The 22,771-nt window shown below is 41.6% G+C and overlaps 1 protein-coding gene across 2 annotated transcripts in view; it reads left to right on the plus strand.

Annotated features, from left to right (window-relative positions):
• LOC112227124 (polyamine-transporting ATPase 13A3) overlaps positions 1–15,642 on the plus strand; it is a 45,001-nt gene extending 29,359 nt beyond the window's left edge. Inside the window, exons 21-33 of one of the 2 annotated variants that reach the window (XM_042307832.1) lie at positions 157–323; positions 590–730; positions 3,193–3,272; positions 3,472–3,514; positions 4,103–4,212; positions 4,589–4,685; positions 4,841–4,913; positions 5,111–5,288; positions 5,739–5,920; positions 6,296–6,384; positions 6,518–6,598; positions 6,914–7,015; positions 12,580–15,642. In XM_042307832.1, coding sequence (XP_042163766.1) covers positions 157–323; positions 590–730; positions 3,193–3,272; positions 3,472–3,514; positions 4,103–4,212; positions 4,589–4,685; positions 4,841–4,913; positions 5,111–5,288; positions 5,739–5,920; positions 6,296–6,384; positions 6,518–6,598; positions 6,914–7,015; positions 12,580–12,759 — 1,523 coding nt within the window. In that variant the 3' untranslated portion in view covers positions 12,760–15,642. The remainder of the gene's footprint in view (positions 1–156; positions 324–589; positions 731–3,192; positions 3,273–3,471; positions 3,515–4,102; positions 4,213–4,588; positions 4,686–4,840; positions 4,914–5,110; positions 5,289–5,738; positions 5,921–6,295; positions 6,385–6,517; positions 6,599–6,913; positions 7,016–12,579) is intronic. The other variant, XM_042307833.1, reaches the window with a different exon arrangement.
• The last annotated feature ends 7,129 nt before the right edge of the window (positions 15,643–22,771 follow it).

Here is a 22,771-nt window from a genome sequence, read left to right on the forward strand (position 1 = left end):
GCCATATAAACTGCTGTTATGTCATTTGGAATGACTAAGCTAACTACGACTAGCTGCCACCCCTACACTGATAACAATGAAAATGTTGAGCGTCTTACATGTTAGTCATTTAACTTGTTTTGCATCTTGTTGTCATCTCTCTCTGTCTGACTGTAGGCGATAATATGCTAACCGCTATATCAGTAGCCAGAGACTGTGGGATGATAACCCCTCATGAGAGGGTCATCGTAGCAGACGCCACACCTCCCAAAGACATCCAGCCTGCTACGATCAATTGGCACTACACAGAGAACCACGCCACCAGCAAAGACAACCGTGTTGAGGTGAGGGGAAAAATGTAATTAAAAGACGTGGATTGATATTAAACTATTCTATAAAGACAGGATATGAGTCTATTAAACAAGTCTCACTTGGAAACAAAGTGAGACTTGCTTAAAAAGTACTCCCTGGATGAATAATGTAGTATGTGTATATTCAGTATATTACATGTCCTGTAGCCTAAGGACACAGTTTCTTTCCTCATTGATGTTGTTGCAACTGATGATCCATCATGGCCGTTCATGTCGCCCTTTTCTCTATTGTTCCCCAGTCAGTGGAAATCAGCCTTGAGGATTTGGGCCATGTGGCTTATGGTGAGCAGCACAAGCAGCAGGAGCAGGGATACCACTTTGCCATGAGTGGCAGGTCCTTTGCTGTCATCACCGAACACTTCCCTGACCTAGTCCAAAAGGTCAGTGCCAAACTCCATCACTCTGTTTGGACAATAGAAATGAAATGACTGTACGATGACAGACGTACTAAATTGCTACATTCTAGTGTTCAGTGCCTCCCTTAACTGAGCTGGGTTTGTAATACCTAGATGGTAAACCCTTATTAAAACCCAAATGCATGCTATTCAATCGTTCCCTGCCCGCACCTGCTCGCCCGTCCATCACTACTCTGGACGGCTCTGACTTAGAATACGTGGACAACTACAAATACCTGGGTGTCTGGTTAGACTGTAAACTCTCCTTCCAGACTCACATTAAGCATCTCCAATCCAAAATTAAATCTAGAATCGGCTTCCTATATCGCAACAAAGCATCCTTCACTCATGCTGCCAAACATACCCTCGTAAAACTGACCATCCTACCGATCCTCGACTTCAGTGATGTCATTTACAAAATAGTCTCCAACACTCTACTCCACAAACTTTGTCACCAAAGCCCCATACACTACCCACCATTGCGACCTGTACGCTCTCGTTGATTGGCCCTCGTTTCATACTCGTCGCCTAACCCACTGGCTACAGGTTATCTACAAGTCTCTGCTGGGTAAAGCCCCGCCTTATCTCAGCTCACTGGTCACCATAGCAGCACCCACTCGTAGCAAGCGCTCCATCAGGTATATCTAACTGGTCACCCACAAAGCCAATTCCTCCTTTGGCCGCCTTTCCTTCCAGTTCTCTGCTGCCAATGACTGGACCAAACTGCAAAAATGGAGACTCACATTTCCCTCACTAGCTTTAAGCACCAGCTGTCAGAGCAGCTCACAGATTACTGCACCTGTACATAACCCATCTGTAAACAGCCTATCGATCTACCTACCTCATCCCCATACTGTATTTATTTATTTATTTATCTTGCTCCTTTTGCACCCCAGTATCTCTACTTGCACATTCATCTTCTGCACATCTACCATTCCAGTGTTTAATTGCTATATTGTAATTACTTTGCCACCATTGCCTATTTATTGCCTTAAAACCTCTTGGAACTACCCATCCGGGTCCGGGAGAATTGTCAGCAACTACACTAATTAGCATAGCACAACGGTCAAATAATCTTACTAGAAAATATTCATATTCATGAAATCACAAGTGAAATATAGCCAAACACAGCTTAGACTTTTGTTAATCACCCTGTCGTCTCAGATTTTGAAATGATGCTTTACAGCGATAGCAAGACAAGCGTTTGTAGGTTTATCAATAGCCTAGCATAGCATTATGTCCAGCTAGCAGCAGGAAGCTTGGTCACAAAAATCTGAAAAGCAATCAAATTAACCGTTTACCTTTGATGATCTTCAGATGTTTTCACTGACGAGACTCCCAGTTAGACAGCAAATGTTCCTTTTGTTCCATAAAGATTATTTTTATACCCAAAATACCGCCGTTTGTTTGTCACGTTATGTTCAGAAATCCACCGGAAATAGTGGTCACGACAACGGCGGAAAAAAATCCAAATTATAACCTTAATATCGACAGAAACATGGCAAACATTTTTTATAATCAATCCTCAAGGTGTTTTTCAAATATCTATTCGATAATATATCAGCCGGGACAGTTGGCTTTTCAGTAGGACCGGGAGGAAAAATGGCTACCTCTCTCTTTTACGTAAGAATCACTCAGAGCCATCAGCTGGCCATTTACGCAATGTGTTCGTTTACGCTCATTCTTCAACATAAAGGCGTGAAACTACGTCTAAAGGCTGTAGACACCTTAGGGAAGACGTAGAAAAAGGAATCTGGTTGATATCCCTTTCAATGTGCAATAGGGATGCATAGAAAGACAGGGGTTTCAAAATAAGGGTCACTTCCTGATTGGATTTTTCTCAGGATTTCGCCTGCAATATCAGTTCTGTTATATTCACAGACAATATTTTTACCGTTTTGGAAACTTTAGAGTGTTCTATCCTAAGCTGTCAATTATATGCATATTCTATCATCTGGTCCTGAGAAATAGGCAGTTTACTTTGGGAACGTTATTTTTCCAAAAATAAAAATAGTGCCCCCTAGTTTCAACAGGTTTTAACTTACCTCATTTGCACTCACTGTAAATAGACTTTTTGTTTTGTTTGTTCTACTGTATTATTGACTGTATGTTTTGTTTATTCCATCTGTAACTCTGTGTTGTTGTATGTGTCGAATTGCTATGCTTTATCTTGGCCAGGTCGCAGTTGCAAATGAGAACTTGTTCTCAACTAGCCTACCTGGTTAAATAAAAAAAATGATGGACATCATGGCTCTGTTTACACAGGCAGCCGAATTCAGATATTTTTCCACTCATTGGTCTTTTGACCAATCATATCAACTCTTTTGTCATTAATTGGGCAAAAGATCAGAATTGGGCTGCATGTGTAAACGCAGCTTTAGTCACACTAATACCATGTTATTTGATGCTAGTGTTATGCTCTGTCTGTCCACTGGGTGGTGCTGTAGCTGGCACTGCATGCCACAATATTCGCCCGCATGGCTCCTGACCAGAAGACTCAGCTGGTAGAGGTCCTACAGAGTGTGGAGTGAGTCTCCTCTTCAGCACTCACTATCCCCTACAAGCACAAGGCGTTCAAAATAGTTATTTTTGGATGAAAATACGTCCTTTTGGAATCACGTCTTGTGCTTACTGGGAAACTACATTATGCTACATTTCTGTCATCCAGCGAAATAATATGTTGACCACTTGGCTTTAATTGCCTCTTATTTTTTTGCCCTTTGCAGCTATACTGTAGGGATGTGTGGTGATGGTGCCAATGACTGTGGCGTAAGTATGGGGTTGTCATTTTTATGTGTACTACAGTTCTGAAGAGATGTACTCAGTGTTTTTCATCTCATAATTTAAAAGCATGTTTTACTACAATCAATGTGGTCCTTTGTAGCTCAGTTGATAGAGCATGGCGCTTGCAACACCAGGATAGTGGGTTTGATTCCCGGGACCATCCTTATGTAAAATGCATGCACACATGATTGTAAGTTGTTTTGCATAGGAGCAGCTGCTAAATGGCATATATTGATTTGATTTGCTGTATAAAAAAAAAATGCTTGAATGGGGCAGATTAGTGTTGCTATGATCAGGGCCACTGTTCAGACCATAGGATCAGCTGTTTTCAAACTGTACACAGTTCAAGCAGTAGATTCCATAAGTGGGCAGTATTCTCCTGACGCCACTATTAGGAACAGACGTCTCTTTCCTGTAATGCCGCCCTCTTTTAACTCTGCTATAAAATGTATTTTAGCAGACAGGCTATTACCTTTCACCTGGCCTCCATGGGAATTAAACCCACAACCAATGTTCCAAGCAATTATTTAGAGCACATCGAGTGACCTCCCCTCCTCCCTCTGCTATCTCCAGGCCCTAAAGAGAGCTCACAGTGGGATCTCTCTGTCAGAGCTGGAGGCCTCGGTCGCCTCCCCCTTCACCTCCTCCACCGCCAACATCTCCTGTGTGCCCAACCTCATTAGGTACTGTAGCATCAATCAGATGTTTTTTATAAAGCCCTTTTTACATCATCAGTTGTCACATTGCTTTACAGTAACCCAAGCCTAAAACCCCAAAGAGCAAGCAACGCAAAGGCAGAAGCACAGTGGCCAGAGACAACTTCCTGGAAGGCAGGAATCTTGGAATAAACCTATAGAGGAAATAGCATCCCTTTTCATCAACGATGTCAAATGTCTCTTTATTTGACAGTCCTTATACAGTTGTTATAAATTACTTGGCACAAGTACCTGTCAAATATCTGTCTGTGGAATAAAATGTATCTGTTGAAGTATTTGAAGTGCTATATCAAAGTAGTCTCAGAGTTGCCAGTCTGAATGATGGCCTGTTGTTTCTCCACAGAGAGGGGAGAGCTGCTCTCATCACCTCCTTCTGTGTGTTCAAGTTCATGGCCCTGTACAGCATCATCCAGTACCTCAGTGTCACGCTCCTCTACTCTGTGAGTACTGGTCCCAGATCAGTTTAGCTACTAAGCTCAACTGACAAACATGATAACGGCTAGTTTGATATAAGTGTAGCTGCTATGATCAACTGATGAATACGGTAATGACTGGTTTGAGATCAGTTTTAAGGGGTTGTGTCTCCATGTTCTAGATCCTCAGCAACCTGGGAGACTTCCAGTTCCTCTTCATTGACGTTGCTATCATTCTGATCATTGCCTTCACAAGTGAGTAATAGAAACGTGTCTCCAGAATGTTTTAACCAGCATTACTTGAGTTGAGTATCCAAGCAGACATTGATAGTTTCTTTATGGGGACTCAAATATTCACATCCTAATTGCTGTATCACTGAAATTAATGACTAAAATTGATTAAAAATGTACTGCCATTTATTGATTTCCTATTGTTCATTATTTATTGTAAGTGAGTCTGAACCCGGCGTGGAAGGTTCTGGTGGCGCAGCGCCCCCCGTCCAGTCTAATCTCAGGCCCTCTGCTGTTCTCCGTGCTGACCCAGATCCTCACCTGTCTGGCCTTCCAGATCCTGGCCTTCCTCTGGGTCCGGGGCCAGAACTGGTACGAGAAATGGACGCCCCTCTCAGAGTGAGTACTGCACTACCTGTGCTGTGGGGGAAGGAATCTGGGACACCTATTTGGCTATTTATGACCCCAAAAGTTATCTGATGGTCCAAAAGGTCATCTGGACCATATATATGATCCAAAATATTATCTGATGGTCCAACAAAATGATCTGAGACACTTACTTTATATGGAAGGTCCAAAAAAGAATTGTAAGACACAACCTCAGATGGGGACTTCTGGATTGGGTTGTTGGACCAAGAAAGTTATGTGGGGGTCTAAGGGATTGATAAGGGGTACTCCACCAGTCCATCTAGGAAGTCCATCTAAAGGTCAATAGACCCTTAGACTTTTGCTCTGGATGACAGTTGCGGTCTTAGCATATCCTGGAAACAATCTGAGGTACAATAGCTGGCCCATGTAATTATGTCCAAGAAAGTTATCTTCATGCTAACCCAAGTTTCTCTTCAACAGTGCTTGTAATGTTTCCAGTGCCAATCTCACCCATGGTCCCAACATAACGTCACATGTCGACCACAAGAACATCAGGAACTATGAGAACACTACACTCTTCTACGTCTCCTCCTTCCAGTACCTGGCAGTGGCCATCATCTTCTCCAAGGGAAAACCTTTCAGACAGCCAAGCTATAAAAACTGTAAGCTCCACTTGTGTATTGTGAACTGTGTTTGAATCCACAGTAACAGCAGATTTCAGATGCTAATGTTATTGTTTGACATAGAGCTAACATTTACTATAAAGCTATGGTTTAGTGTATTGATTTGTCAATCTGGGCTTTAATTTCAGTCAATTCAGAAAGTTAACCAAATTCAATTTTAATTTCCAAATGTTCCTCATTGAAAAGCATTGAAGAGAATTGGAATTTCAGTGTACTTCCAGAATTGACTGGAATTTAAATGTAATTGACCCCGACACTAATTATATTAGTCCATATGAGCAGCAATATGTCCATATGAGCAGCAAAATGGCCTAGTTACTGGTGACCTCATTTTGTTTGAACCAATGTCAATAGGGCCGTTCATGCTATCCTGTATGGCTCTGTACATATTCCTCTTCATGATCATGCTGTATCCTGTTCCTGCCATCGACAATTTCCTGGAGGTGAGTGAGACAAAATGGCCGACCCAAAATGGCTGCCGTTGCCTGGCATGATGTGGTGTAGTGTATGCTTTGCCTTGTGACGCTTTTGTCTTGAGACTAGCTAACCCCATCCCATTGCGCTCTTTCCCCGTAGATTGTGTGTGTTCCCCATGAATGGCGCATAACAGTGGTCATCATTGTCCTAGTGAACGCTGCTGTGTCTTTCCTATTGGAGGTACAGTATGCTATAGGGAACTTCATGTGTATTCACCCTACAATCTGTCTCTACAGGATTCAGCTTGTTGAGAATCTTGCATGTAGACATTTGTGATTATTAAATTACACCAATCCAATCAATTGATACAATCCCTCAATAATCAAATATAACAACCACATTGAATCAATATTTCTTAATTAATGTGTGCTTTTATTTTTGACTGTTGTTCTGAGTGACATCCTTGTCTTTGCTCATAACCTGATCATCACCCCCTAATTATGGACGATCAGCAGCCATTTTGTTTTCACTCCTGCCCAATGAAATCTTCCTTAGACTTTGGTCCTTGACATCATCTTATGGAAGCTGGTGTTCAGTCGAGACAAGCAGGGGGGCAGCGATGGCATGGCCGTCACCTCCACTACTCTCACACCTCAGGTTGGGAATGTTTAGGCTTTGCCCCTTTATCTTGTTCTCTTTCACTTTGTAGATCGAGTAGTTGTCCGTCCCCCCACTATGACCCATAGTAGTTGTCCCCCCACTATGACCCATAGTAGTTGTCCCTCCCTTTTCCACATTTTGTTACGTTACAGCATTATTCTAAAATGGATTAAATAAAACATTTTCCTCATCAATTTACACATAATAGCCCCATAAAATGACAAAGTGAAAACAGGCTTGCGAAAACAGGCTTTTAAAAATGTTTGCTACTTTATAAAAAAAAAACTAAACAGAAATACCTTATTTACATAATTATTCAGACCCTTTGCTGTGAGACTTGAAATTGAGCTCCGGTGCATCCTGTTTCCATTGATCACCCTTGATGTTTACCTGTGGTAAATTCATTTGATTGGACATGATTTGGAAAGGCACACACCTGTCTATATAAGGTCCAACAGTTGACAGTGCCTGTCAGAGCAAAAACCAAGCAGTGAGGTTGAAGGAATTGTCTGTATAGCTCCGAGACAGGATTGTGTCGAGGCACAGATCTGGAGATGGGTAGCAAAACATTTCTGCAGCATTTAAGGTCTCCAAGAACACATTGGCCTCCAGCATTCTTCAATGGAAGAAGTTTGGAACCACCAAGACTCTTCCTAGAGCTGGCTGCTTGGCCAAACTGAGCAATCGGGGGAAAAGGGCCTTGGTCAGGGAGATAACCAAGAACCCGATGGTCACTCTGACTGAGCTCTATAGTTTCTCCGTGGAGATGGGAGAACCTTCCAGAAAGTCAACCATCTCTGCCGCACTCCACCAATTAGGCCTTTATGGTAGAGTGGCCAGATGGAAGCCACTCCTCAGTAAAAGTCACATGACAGCCCACTTAGGAGTTTGCCAAAAGGCACCTAAAAACTCTCAGACCATGAGAAACAAGATTCTCTGGTCTGATGAAACCAAGATTGAACTCTTTGGTCTGGAGACTGGGTCAACAGGACAATAATCCTAAACACACAGCCAAGGCAATGCAGGAGTGGCTTCGGGACAAGTCTCTGAATGTCCTTGAGTGGCCCAACTAGAGCCTGGACTTGAACCCGATTGAACATCTCTGAAGAGACCTGAAAATAGCTGTGCAGCAACACTCCCCATCCAACCTGACAGAGCTTTTGATTTATTTAACTAGGCAAGTCAGTTAAGAACAAAATCTTATTTCTTATTCTTATTTACAATGAAGGCCTATGAACAGTGGGTTGACTTCCTTGTTCAGGGGCAGCTTGGGAATTCGATCTAGCAACCTTTCAGTTACTGGCCCAACGCTCTAACCACTAGGCTACCTACCGCCCCAGCTTGAGAGGATCTGCAGAGAATGGGAGAAACTCCCCAAATACAAGTGTGACAAGCTTATAGCGTCATACACAAGAACACTCAAGGCTGTAATTGCTGCCAAAGGTGCTTCAACAAAGTACTGAGTAAAGGGTCTGAATACTTATGTAAATGTGATATTTCAGTTAAAAAATTTTTTTTTAATAAATCTTCTAAAAATCTGTTTTTGCTTTGTCATTATGGGGTATTGTGTTTAGATTGATGAGGGGAAAAAACTATTTAATCCATTTTAAAATAAGGCTGTATCGTAACAAAATGTGGAAAAAGTCAGGGTCTGAACTTACCGAATGCTCTGTATCATGCATTATTACTAGGAATAAAAATACTTTCTGTAGCATTTGAAAAGCAACCACTGGCATACCACACACCACTGCCAGGTTGCCCCCCCAGAACCCTGGAGGTCTCCAATCCCCCCCGCAGAACCCTGGAGGTCTCCAATCCCCCCCCGCAGAACCCTGGAGGTCTCCAATCCCCCCCCGCAGGACCCTGGAGATCTCCAATCCCCACCCCAGAACCCTGGAGGTCTCCAATCCCCACCCCAGAACTCTGGAGGTCTCCAATCCACCCCCCCTCCCCAGAACCCTGGAGGTCTCCAATTCCCCTCCCCAGAAAGCATATGAACAGGTCATAAGCCATAGCAAAAATGTTGAGAATTACAGGACATTTGCTTTAAAAAAAATCTAAATTCTCTCAGCCTCATTGCAAAATGTGTAGAATAGCATGCTATTAACTATAAAACGGCACATTTTTGTCTCTGCCCCATGTCAATATGTGTAGAATTGCTGGAAATTAGCTTTGAAGCAACAAAATGTTCTCTTAGCCTCATTGCAAAATGTGTCAAATAACATGAGATTAGCAACATGTGTAGAATTGTACTCCACTAAAGGCAACTGTGGTCTATGCTGATACTGGGTGATTGCTCACAAAACTAGGGGGGAAAAGACCATGATTTGGTGGATTTTTACTAAATATAATCCATAGAAGGTTCCTTTCGGAGGAAGGATTGTTGACATATATTTGACCTTTTGTATCTGAAAGCGTAATTGAGTAATAATGTGGTGCTACAAAGCCAAAAAGTGTTGTATGAAGCTTTACCTCTGGATTTGTGATATGAGTAGTATTTTCATTTCCATAACAATTTTACATTGGTCAGCCTATAAAAAAAATATAAACATCAATATTGAAAATATTTGACTAATTGTTCAATATATTGTTGAACATAATATACTCTTAAGTCAGTGTTAATCAATATGTTTTGTAAGTGGGCCACTTTGGGTTGAGACAATCATTCAGAGGGCCGCACAGATCTTTAAATGGTTGTACTTTTTCTTCCAATAATATCAATTGAGAGCAAATTCTGAGCAATAGAGCACATGCAATTGATTTGATGTACAGCACATCACAAATATATACGTACCCATGGGGTGGCAGGTAGCCTGGATGAGCGAAAATATCTGATGCCAGATTTGAGCAGTATACTGATGCCAGATTTGAGCAGATACCGCTAGTATCCAAGCCATCTCATGTTGCCTCTGTCGTTTTCGCTGCAACATATCTGTCCATCATTTGTTGTTGTCCTTTGAGCTGTGCTATTTTGTTGTTTCTTAGGTTGCTTTGTGGCTGATATGTTTTGTCAAAGTGGGCATGATGTGACTGGAAATGTAGCTCTAAATTTGCTCGTTTAAAACAATTGACTGCCGTCTGACAAATAAGACAAAGTGAGCTAGTCCCATTATACAGTACAAAAAAAGGTCAATTTCTCTTGGAACTTTCTGTTTTCTTCTTGAATCAACCGTATCCTTCTCTCTGCCCCCGGACCCACGTTACTAGCCATGTTAGCTAGCTGCATTTCCCTGCCGCCATCTTCCTGATTTTCCTGGCTCTCCGGTGGTTGTTCATGCATAGCTGTCACGTTGTTCTCCAGCTCTTTCATCTCATGTTCATTGTCAATAGATTTACGTTTCTTCTTTATATTTTTTTTATTTTTTACAATAAATCGATCCATGTCTACTAGAGTGCAAAATTAGCTAGTAGCAAACTGATGTGTTGGTCGCTGTAGCTGAGCAGTTACGATCTATTTCGGCCTTTCTGTTCAACAGCTGCGGCATACTGCCATCTATCTGCTGTCCAGGGAACAATATATATTCAATAAAGTGATTCAGGCTTGCATTAATCACATTGAATTGAAATTGTATCATTGTTACGTAATTATGACTGGAAAATAGGAAAATCACCGCTAGCCACAAAATAAGGAATACCACTCCTCTAAATTATGGCCCATTTTATACAGAGAAATTGGCATAGTAGGCAATCTAACCAATTACAGCCCTCCTTTTACTTGCATCATTGCACATCCTGCAAATCACCAGCAGAGGGCGACCATTTAGAATCCATTTTCACATTCACTCTGTAGGTAACGCTAACACGGAACCCGAACCGGCTGCGCGCATCGTGCGCACATTTATTTTGCCCCCCCACACCAAACGCGATCACGACAAGCAGGTTAAAATTTCAAAACAAACTCTGAACCAATGACATTAATTTGGGGACAGGTCGAAAATCATTAAACATGTATGGCAATTTAGCTAGTTAGCTTGCACATGCTAGCTAACGTTAATTCGTCCTATTTAGCTAGCTTGCTGTTAGCTAGTTTGTCCTGGGATATAAACATTGAGTTGTTATTTTACCTGAAATGCACAAGGACCTCTACTCCGACAAAAAAAACGGCCAACCGAATCGTTTCTAGTCATCTTTCCTCCTTCCAGGCTTTTTCATCGTTTAACTTATATGGTGATCGCATCTAAACTTTCATAGTATTACCACAACTACCGGCAAAACAGTTCGTCTTTCAGTCACCGACGTGGGTATAACCAATGAGGAGATGGCATGTGGGTACCTGCTTCTATAAACCAATGAGGAGATGGGAAAGGCAGGACTTTCAGCGCGATCTGCGTCAGAAATAGGAATGAGTTCTATTTTAGCCCTTGGTGTCGCAGACGCTCGTTGGCGCGCGCGAGCAGTGTGGGTGCAATAATTTAATAACATGGATTTCTAAATTTAATTTGCGACACACGCGACGTGTCCGGTCTGGTCAGCATGTAACAAATTGGATCATAACTCTAAATGTAGCTCGAACCACCCAGTTTATATTAATTAAATATTAAAGTTGATATTTTTTAATATTCATGAATGTATGTCATTAATTGTTATTAAAAACAAAATACTACTCATATTACATAGCAAGTGGTAAAGCTTCAAATGACACCCATTTTTTGCTTTGTAGCTCATACAGATGAAACATTATGGAGTCTTAAAGGAGGCCTGGGTAATGCCATAATTATTACAACTTCAATTAATTATTTCGGAATCATGCTTTAAGATACAAATGTCAAATAGACAGTGGGGTTTGAAAATATTGACACCCTTGATAAAGATGAACAATAATGACTATAAAATAATTAATTCAAATCTCTCACAATTACCAATAACTGGAGGTTAGCATGTCTTGCGGGTATGATCTTTGACCCTCGAGCTTTCTCACTGATCATTATTCACAATTCACAACTTTGATTCAGATGTAATCATGGTAGCATCCACATTAATGTAGAAGTGTTTAGAAACAATATTCTTGTATTGTCATTTTGACTCCAAAATGACACAATACATTATTTTCTATTCATTTCTATTGGGCACAAAATAATCTGCAACACAATCAAAACGAACTGCAAATGCATCCTACACAAGTGTAGAGTCACAAGCTTGATGTTGTCATTGCATGCTAGGAATATGGGACCAAATACTAAACTTTTGACTACTTTATTTATTAGAATCTTTAGGGGTGTTAATCATTTTGACCTTTTGAAAATATTACTTCTTAAAAAAAATATATTTCTCTGAGATATTGTATAATTTCCCCATTTTTTTGGAACATACAATATAGCTCAGTATTTGAATGATTTATTTCATACAGTCATTATTGCTCATCTTTATCAAGGGTGTCAGTAATTTCACACCCCACTGTGTCAAATCCTTCCTCCAAAAGACCTTTCTATGTCGCCAAATTTCGTGAAAATCCCCCAAACCAAGTCTTTTTGTTTTGTTTTTGTTTTGTCCTAGTTTGGTGAGGAATCACCCTACTGTGGTCTGCTGTTTTCTTGTTTGATTTGTGTATGTACTATTTCTAGTCTGCTAATGAGCTTTGGTGCACGGCGTTCCTCTCCTGGCTGTTCTGTTGGAAGGGGAAGACCCCCAGAGTGCGCTACATGCAAGTCGCCCAGGAGCTGCAGGAGGACCCCGACTGGCCCCCCAAACCTGCTACCGTCACCTACACCACCAGCACCCCCCATCACACTGTCAGCATGTGACACATGGCCACACCCACATATAGCTGCAAAAAAATATATTTAACCAGGCATGTCAGTTAATAACAAATTCTTATTTACAATGACGGCCTACCCCGGCCAAACCCTCCCCTAACCCAGACGACGCTGGGCCAATTGTGCGCCGCCCTATGGTACTCATGATCATGGCCAGTTGTGATACAGTCTGGGATCGAACCAGGGTCTCTAGTGATGCCACTAGCACTGAGACGCAGTGTCTTAGACCACTGTGCAACTGGGGAGGCATACAGTACCTAGTCTAGAACCTTCCATTCCCCGGACCAGGTTTATAACCAGTATCAAGTATAGTACCTTCCTTTGCCTGGACAAGTAGGGCTGTGATGATACCAGTATAGCAATATTTTTTCCATGGCAAAAATGAAAACATGAAGCAGACCAAACTCTTAGGTATTTTAAAAACCTGCTGTAAGTAAAATATTGTTTGCAATAGGCAGGTTGGTTGTTGAGTAACAAAACGGACGCGTGCGTAACTATGAGGAAAAACAGATGGGTTGGCTTAGATTGTTGACAACATGTCAACTATATTTATTCTCCAATGTTTATTGAAAACCAAAATCCATTTGCACAATGAGCACTTGTCTCTCAAATACATTGTAACAGTTGTTAGCTAGCTAGCGAATTTGAGCCATATTAGCATTGACATGAAATCAGTCAAAACACCTCAAAACAAGACATGGTATCAAGAAGATGAAACTAGCTGAAATGAGTCACTTGCGATTCCCCACATGGCAGTTTCTTGTAATTGTTGGTATCTATCTAGCCATCCAGAATCACAACAACGCAGACTTCTGCCCCATTTGATGTGTGTGCATCGTTTTCGTGACATTTTCAGCTAACCCATCTATAGCTAGGAAAATAAATAAATGTGACTCCAACATAAGGGCTGTTTTCCAAAAGAAGTTAAATCTGCTTCGTTTTTCCTATCCAAGATAATAACAAGTATTGCAATACTGATATCATCCCATCCCTAGTTTATAACCAATATCGAGTCTAGAAACGTCCATTGCATAGACAACTGACCTGGTTTATAACCAATATCGAGTCTAGAGCCTTCCATTGCCTGGACAACTGACCTGGTTTATAACCAATATCGAGTCTAGAACCTTCCATTGCCTGGACAACTGACCTGGTTTATAACCAATATCGAGTCTAGAACCTTCCATTGCCTGGACAACTAGCCCCATATCCAGGACTAAACAAAAAGAATCATGTGAAATCACATCATGAGCTTGCAATCAGACTGTGATCCTGTCAACTTCTTGACCATAACTAGACCTTAACTGCTCCGTCCTTACCCATAACCCCCAAACCACACATAAAACCCCAGCAATGTGACTACTGACAGGTTGCCCCATACTGGGCACTTATCACCCTCTTTTTGCTATTAGTTTAGCCTTGGTGTTGAGGCCCAGAGATTATGTCTTTCCAATACAGGGCTTGCCTTGCACTCACCACTGGTTGATTTTTCAGCTTCACAAAGACTAAGAACTATGGAATCGTCCACTAACACTTTCTCACCTGCCTTGATTGCTGCTCCAACGAAATGTCAAGAGTTAAAGAGAACATGTGTGAACAGGACCGTACTGAGGGAAATGGAGGGATTTTTTAATTTTTTTTAATCAACACACCCAGTTCATGCATTTTGAAAGCACTGTGTGTGTGCTGTAAGCGTGAGTGGTACTACTGTATTTGCCAAGATTGAATAACATTCCAATGCACCAATAATATATTGCTGTGTTTCTCTGAGAATTTGCTACGCTTTATGAATGTAATTCTTCCTGTGGAAGTATGTGAGTGTCCGTGACTCTTGTGAAAACCTGAACACTTGAGTTGATCTGATGCCTGTGTGTGTGTGCAGGGTTTTTTCTGCATAGAAAAGTCTTGGGCAAGACTTAATAAAAATTATTGGGATGGGGAAACATTTTCAGTGTAAACTTAAATGACTTAAACCATATATATATATATATATATATATATATAAATATGATGATCTTTGAGAACTAACAATCACCCCAAATAAAATCTAGCCCGTTAGGGAGAATCAAAAATACGAAAAATTATGCATTCAGTATTTTTGTCATGGCATGGGGCCCCCATTGATTTTGTTATGTTTGAGTCACTCCGATAGCATAACAACGCATAAGCCATGGCAAAAATGTGTAGATTTGCTGAAAATTTATATTGAAAATTATTCTTCTCTCACATCATGACAAATGTGTAGAATTGCAGGACATGTTTTTCTGCGGCCAAGAGGGCCTCTAAAATGTTCAGTCGGCAACCGCACTATTCACCACGCCCCCGTCACAGCCACGATCCTAACCCTAATTTTGATCCAGAAAAAAACCTGGTGGGTGTGTGCATGTACACTCCTGTACGTATTTATTTGGACGCTGAAGCTAAAACGTTTTAATTCAGCTCTATACTTTAGCATTTTGGATTTAAGATCAAATGTTTCATATGAGGCGACAGTACAGCATGGCACCTTTTATTGTCAGGTATTTTCAAATATATCTTTTACCATTTAGAAATGAAAGCACTTTATGTATCTAGTCCTCCCATTTTAAAGGTGTCAAATACTTGAAACGTTCAAATAGGTGAACTAAATACATGAAGGGCTTTCATCTCTAAACGATAAAACGGATATGTATGAGAATACCCTCAAACAAAAGGTGACATTCTGTACCTTCTCTTCATATGAAACAATTGATCTCTGTAGAATAGCGGACCTAGAGTATCCAAGTGAGGTGACGGGTGGGAATGAGGTGATGTAACATTTTGTAACATTTATAAACCATTGCACCTGACCTAAATGCTGCTTTTATTAAAGGGAATTATTTTGAAAAGATATCACATTTTGATTGTATTTTATATTCTCTGAGATTAACAGCTAATTTTAATATCTGTTTTTTCAATTTGTACAGTACATGGTTTACAACTGATGTATCGCCTGGATTGTCTAGTATAAACTACCGTTTAAAGGTTTGGGGTCACTTAGAAATGTCCTTGTTTTTGAAAGAAAACCACACAAAAAAAGTCCATTAAAATAACATCAAATTGATCAGAATTACAGTGTAGACATTGTAAATGTTGTAAATTACTATTGTAGCTGGAAAAAGCTTTTATTTTTTATAGAATATCTACATAAGCTTACAGAAGCCCATTATCAGCAACCATCACTCCTGTGTTCCAATGGCACGTTCTGTTAGCTAATCCAAGTTTATAATTTTAAAGGCTAATTGATCATTAGAAAATAATTTTGCAATTATGTTAACACAGCTGAAAACAGCTGTGCAGGTTAAAGAAGCAATAAAACTGGCCTTCTTTAGACTAGTTGAGTATCTGGAGCATCAGCATTTGTGGGTTCAATTACAGGCTCAAAATGTCCAGAAACAAAGAACTTTCTTCTGAAACTCGTTAGTCTTCTTGTTCTGATAACTGAAGGCTATTCCATGCGAGAAATTGCCAATAAACTGAAGATTTTGTACAACGCTGTGTACTACTCCCTTCACAGAACAGCGCGAACTGTCTCTAACCAGAATAGAAAGAGGAGTGGGAGGCCCCGGTGCACAACTGCAAAAGAGGACAAGTACATTAGATAGACTAGTTTGAGAAACAGACGCCTCACAAGTCCTCAACTGTCAGCTTCATTAAATACCCGCAAAACACCAGTCTCAACGTCAACAGTGAAGAGGCGACTCTGGGATGCTGGCCTTCAAGGCAGAGTTCCTCTGTCCGGTGTCTGTGTTGTTTTGCCCATCTTAATCTTTTATTTTTATTGGCCAGTCTGGGATATGTATTTTTCTTTGCAATTCTGCCTAGAAGGCCAGCATCCCGGGGTCGCCTCTTCACTGTTGATGTTGAAACTGGTGTTTTGCTGGTACTATTTAATGAAGCTGCCAGCATTTTAACAATGTCTACACTGTATTTCATATCAATTTCATGTTATTTTTATGGACAAAAATGTGATTTTATTTAAAAAACAAGGACATTTCTAAGTGACCCTAAACTTCTGAACGGTAGTGAACATCCAAGCTTGTTGATATTGACCTAAACATTTGTCAACAATTACTTTGAATATATCTCTGTAAAGGTCTCACCAGAAGTATTAAAGGGATAGTTCAGTGAAATTAAATAGTTCGATATTTGTTTCCTTACCTTTTTAAATGTCATGCTCAAATCATCTGTTAAATAGAATTTATTGTTCAATGACTTGGTTTGAAATTATTTTAAGATGATTTGGGCATCAATAAACGGGGGAGATTGACGTTCATTGATTTTTAGTCTGAATATGCTAATATTAGCCTTTGTTTGCAGTGGCTAGTTTAAGAAAACCACAATGTGAATTGCAGTCTCTCCTTGTCCATATACAACTTTCAAGGTAAGAAAACAAATCTAAGTATGTAATTTCACTAAACTATCCTTTAAATGCCTTACTGATAGTCAGAACCACAAAAAAAAGAAAATGAATTGTAACGATTGTTTACTTTTAATTCCTTCCTTTCCTTTGTGATACAACTCACAAAGAACGTGTGATTTGCTGAAAATGTCTACAATAATATTGATATTTTCTCTTGTGTTTGCTCTGTAGAGAGGATTGCATAAATGCCTTCTTCCATTCTGACAACTTAACTCAACCATTCCATTTGCCAATAAATCTGTATATTAAAACACTCCTGTGGGCTTCATGGGGGGCTGACCACGGTCACAAGTTACTGATCACACTTACTGATCAATTATGAGCTTTCCCAGCCGCCTCGCTGCCTGGCTCTTTAAAGCCCAGAGAGTGTAAGAGGGTATCATTTCATGTGGAGATCAGGGCCCATAACAGTGAATGGGTGGATTTAGAGTTTAGAGGGGGACCCTGAAAGAGAAGAGAGGGGTGCCTGGCTGCTCAGTGCCAGTGAAAGGAATGGAATCTCCCAGAGATCAGGGCAAGAAGAGGCCATTGAGGGATATTCATGGTGATGGGGATGAGGAGGTGGAGGAGTCATGAATTGATGTGTCCACTTGTAGATCATCTTTTTGGTCAACAGTGTCGTTTTGGAATGAGGATCTCTTGCTTTAGAGCAGTGTGGTTTCTGGCTGGTGTTGCCTCACATGTGGAATTAGATGTTTGGTGTAAGTCTTTTCTGTATTATTTTGTTTCCAGACAGTAACAGATGAAGATGGATAGATAGACCTAAATAACACACACAAACACAGGCTTTATTTCTCACTGTTCTCACAAAGTTGGGGGCTTGGGACGCCTTGTGGAATGTCCTGCCTATAGTTACATGACTGACCGATGCCAGAATTCATGGTTCCTTCTATTTAGAAATGTCGTCCAGATCCTGAGGCAGCAAAGCATCCCAAACCGTCACACTACCACCACCATGCTTGACCGTTGGTGTGAATTTCTTACTGTGGAATGCAGTGTTTGGTTTTCACCCGGCGTAATAGGACACATGTTGTTCAAAAAGTTATACTTTTGAATCATCTGTCCATAGAACATTCTTCCAAGAGTCTTGATGATCATCCAGGTTCTTCAAGGTGCTTTTGGGCAAACTTGAGACAACGTATTGGACGACATTGGTCCCATTATTCCAAAGATAGAGTATCAAAAGTCACAGTAAGATACCCTCACTTGGAACTATGGGCCCGCTCATAAGGCCATCACAGTGATTGATAGTCGGGCCACAAGGCTAGCCCGCTGCTCACTTATGGTTAGCCCCATTGTACCAATGACACAAAGACGCCCATGTCTGGTAGCGGGCCTGCAACGATCTGTAGGCCAGCAGACGGACACAAAGCCTCTTCTCCTCCCTCTTGTCCCCTTAGCAAGGCTCCTGCCACCATCCTTTATGGCCATCTCTGTCCCCTTCTGTTATCAGTGGGATATGGGCCTGAATGGGTTCTGCGGTTGGTTAATGAATTCAGTGATTCAGGGGGTGGACAGTTGCAGCCGTGTTAGCGTTTGTTCACCGCCTTGTTGGAGGGACGGGCCCCGCCCCGGGCCCTTTTGTCTCCTCAGGTCCCTCGACAGGTTAGAAGTCAATGGAGGGCCTTGTGTTCAGGCGGCAGGGCAGGGATGGGGCCGCCTCTCACATGGCATTCACATAGGGGGAGGACAGGCTGGTATCACTGACACTTGTTAGTGTGGGGCCAAACAGAGCTGTAGGTTACCCTGCTCAAGGGCTGATGGTTTTTAGTCCACCCCCTCCTAATAGTTAAGGCTAGCCGTTGGGTAAACTGATCTGCACTTAGGGGCCACAATGAATGATTGCAGTATGTTTTATGCTCTCATTTTACACCTCCGACTCAAAATTTTAAAAAATGGACCGATTTTCATTTGACGACCAGTTGCATTAAAGTAAACCAGTAGTTGATGTTGTACTGTGGCCAACATTGTCCTCATGCTAAAAAAAAGTTCAGTGTGGGCAAAAAAAAAACGGTTACATTTTAAATGGATGGGATGGCACATTTTTATTTGATTTATTTAACTAGGCAAGACAGTTAAAAACAAATTCTTATTTACAATGACGGCCTACCCCAGCCAAACCTGGACAACGCTGAGCCAATTGTGCGCCGCACTATGGGACTCCCAATCACGGCATGGATTACCAAATGCACGTTCCAAATGCTACAACTAGCATTGCATCACGACATATACACACACGGCATGGACTCATCTCAACATTAGACCTATTTTGAGGGATGTAAACCACTGACAAACTGACATTTTGGAGTGAACTATCACTTATAACTTCACTAACGCTGACCATTCTCGCAGGCTTTGAGCATAGCATGCGAACAGGAGAACACTGCGGGGGTGAATAGTTAAATAAAGAGTCAGAGATACAAATGGACATAGATGGGGGGGTTGGGGGGTTGACAGAAAGAGACAGAAAGCTGACCGAAAACAACGCTCAGGGACCAGAGAGAATTTAGACCTATGACTGAGGCCCAAGTGTCATGAGAAGATGAGAGTTGCCATGGCCACCATGGAGCCACCCAGCAAGCATGTGAGAACGGGAGGCCGGGAGCCAGAGCCCAGGCCTAGTGGCTCACATGCACTAACCAGGGATTATGTGCATAGCTAAGTGATGAGACACTAAGCCGGCAGGTGAAGAAGGGAGGGAGGCCCGGGGACAAGGGCATCCTTCAGGACAGCTCCCCCAAAAGAGCAGAGACTTTTCCCCAGTGAGGCTGATCTACCTTGTGAAGGGGGGGCTCAGCTAGAGGTCCTTGAGTGCTGAAAGGGCAGTCCCAGAAGTCTCTTTCATAGCGTAAGTGGCCAAAATAGGGGTCTTGTGAGTCATCTTCACTGGTAAGAATGGCCTTCTTCACAATCATAAATCCCTCAGCAGACACACTCATGGATATGGACTTGGAGAAGCTGGGTACTGACTAGGTACTGACTGGGTACTGGCTAGGTACTTCCTGGGTACTGACTGGGTACTGGCTAGGTACTTCCTGGGTACTGACTGGGTACTGGCTGGGTACTGACTGGGTACTGGCTGGGTACTGGCTGGGTACTGGCTGGGTACTGGCTGGGTACTGACTGGGTACTGACTGGGTACTGACTGGGTACTGGCTAGGTACTGGCTGAGTACTGACTGGGTACTGGCTAGGTACTGACTGGGTACTGACTGGGTACTGGCTGGGTACTGACTGGGTACTGGCTGGGTACTGACTGGGTACTGGCTGGGTACTGACTGGGTACTGACAACCAACATAAGCTGCCATTCTGTGTATTTGTATTTATTATGGATTCCCATTAGTTCCTGCCAAGGCAGCGGCTACTCTTCCTGGGGTCCGGAAAAATTAAGTCAGTTAAACAATTTTTAAAACATAATATATTCATTACAGAATTCACAACACAAAGTGTGTGCCCTCAGGCCCATACTCCACTACCACATATCTACAACCCAAAATCCATGTGTACGTGCGTGTATAGTGCGTATGTTATCATGTGTGTCTGTGTATGCATGTGTCTGTGCCTATGTTTGTGTTGCTTCACAGTCCACCCTGTTCCATATGGTGTATTTTTATCTGTTTTTTAAATCTGATTTTACTGCTGGCATCAGTTACCTGATGTGGAATAGAGTTCCATATAGTCATAGCTCTATGTAGTACTGTGTGCCTCCCATCGTCTGTTCTGGACTTGGTGACTGTGAAGAGACCTCTAGTGGCATGTCTGGTGGGGTATGCATGGGTGTCTGAGCTGTGTGCTAGTCGTTTAAACAGACAACTCTGTGTTTTCAACAGGTCAATACCTCTCATAAATTGAATTGATTTTAATTTATTTTGGGTAACAGGCATACAGTTGAAGTCGGAGATTTACGTACACCTTAGCCAAATACATTTAAACTCAGTTTTCACAATTCCTGACATTTAATCATAGTAAAAAATCCCTGTCTTAGGTCCGTTAGGATCACCACTTTATTTGAAGAATGTGAAAGGTCAGAATAATAGTAGAGAGAATTATTTATTTCAGCTTTTATTTCTTTCATCACATTCCCAGTGGGTCAGAAGTTTACATACACTCAATTAGTATTTGGTAGCATTGCCTTTAAATTGTTTAACTTGGGTCAAACGTTTCAGGTAACCTTCCACAAGCTTCCCACAATAAGTTGGGTGAATTTTGGCCCATTCCTCCTGACAGAGCTGGTGTAACCAAGTCAGGTTTGTAGGCCTCCTTTCTCGCACACTCTTTTTCAGTTCTGCCCACAAATTCTCTATGGGATTGAGGTCAGGGCTTTGTGATGGCCACTCCAATACCTTAACATTGTTGTCCTTAAGCCATTTTGCCACAACTTTGGAAGTATGCTTGGGGTCATTGTCCATTTGGAAGACCCATTTGCAACCAAGCTTTAACTTCCTGACTGATGTCTTGAGACGTTGCTTCAATATATCCACATAATTATCCTCCCTCATGATGCCATCTCTTTTGTGAAGTGCACCAGTCTCTCCTGCAGCAAAGCACCCCCACAACATGATGCTGCCACCCCCATGCTTCACGGTTGGGATGGTGTTCTTCGGCTTGCAAGCTTCCCCCTTTTTCCTCTAAACATAACGATGGTCATTATGGCCAAACAGATCTATTTTTGTTTCATCAGACCAGAGGACATTTCTCCAAAAAGTAACATTTTTGTCCCCATCTGCAGTTGCAAACCGTAGTCTGGCTTTTTATGGCGGTTTTCGAGCAGTGGCTTCTTCCTTGCTGAGCGGCCTTTCAGGTTATGTCAATATAGGACTCGTTTTACTGTGGATATAGAAACTTTTGTACGTGTTTCCTCCAGCGTCTTCACAAGGTCCTTTGCTGTTGTTCTGGGATAGATTTTCACTTTTCGCACCAAATACTTTCATCTCATTGAGACAGAACACATCTCCTTCCTGAACGGTATGATGGCTGCGTGGTCCCATGGTGTTTAAACTTGCATACCATTGTTTGTTCAGATGAACGTGGTACCTTCAGGCGTTTGGAAATTGCTCCCAAGGATGAACCAGACTTATGGAAGTGTACAATTGTTTTTCTTGGGTCTTGGCTGATTTCTTTTGATTTTCCCATGATGTCAAGCAAAGAGGCACTGAGTTTGAAGGTAGGCCTTTAAATACATCCACAGATACACCTCCAATTGACTCAGGCTAATTGACATCATTTATCAGAAGCTTATAAAGCCATGATATAATTTTCTGGAATTTTCCAAACTATTTAAAGGCACAGTCAACTTAGTGTATGTAAACTTCTGACCCACTGCAATTGTGATACATTGAATTGTAAGTTAAAGAATCTGTCTGTAAACAATTGTTGGAAAAATTACTTGTGTCATGCACAAAGTAGATGTCCTAACTGACTTGCCAAAACTATAGATTGTTAACAAGAAATTTGTGGAGAGGTTGAAAAAATAGTTTTAATGACTCCAACCTAAGTCTATGTAAACTTCCGACTTCAACTGTTTTCAACAAAATGTACAATGTGGACCCAGAGGATATC

The sequence above is a fragment of the Oncorhynchus tshawytscha genome, linkage group LG28 (genome assembly GCF_018296145.1).
Source record: "Oncorhynchus tshawytscha isolate Ot180627B linkage group LG28, Otsh_v2.0, whole genome shotgun sequence".
NCBI classification, from domain to species: domain Eukaryota; kingdom Metazoa; phylum Chordata; class Actinopteri; order Salmoniformes; family Salmonidae; genus Oncorhynchus; species Oncorhynchus tshawytscha.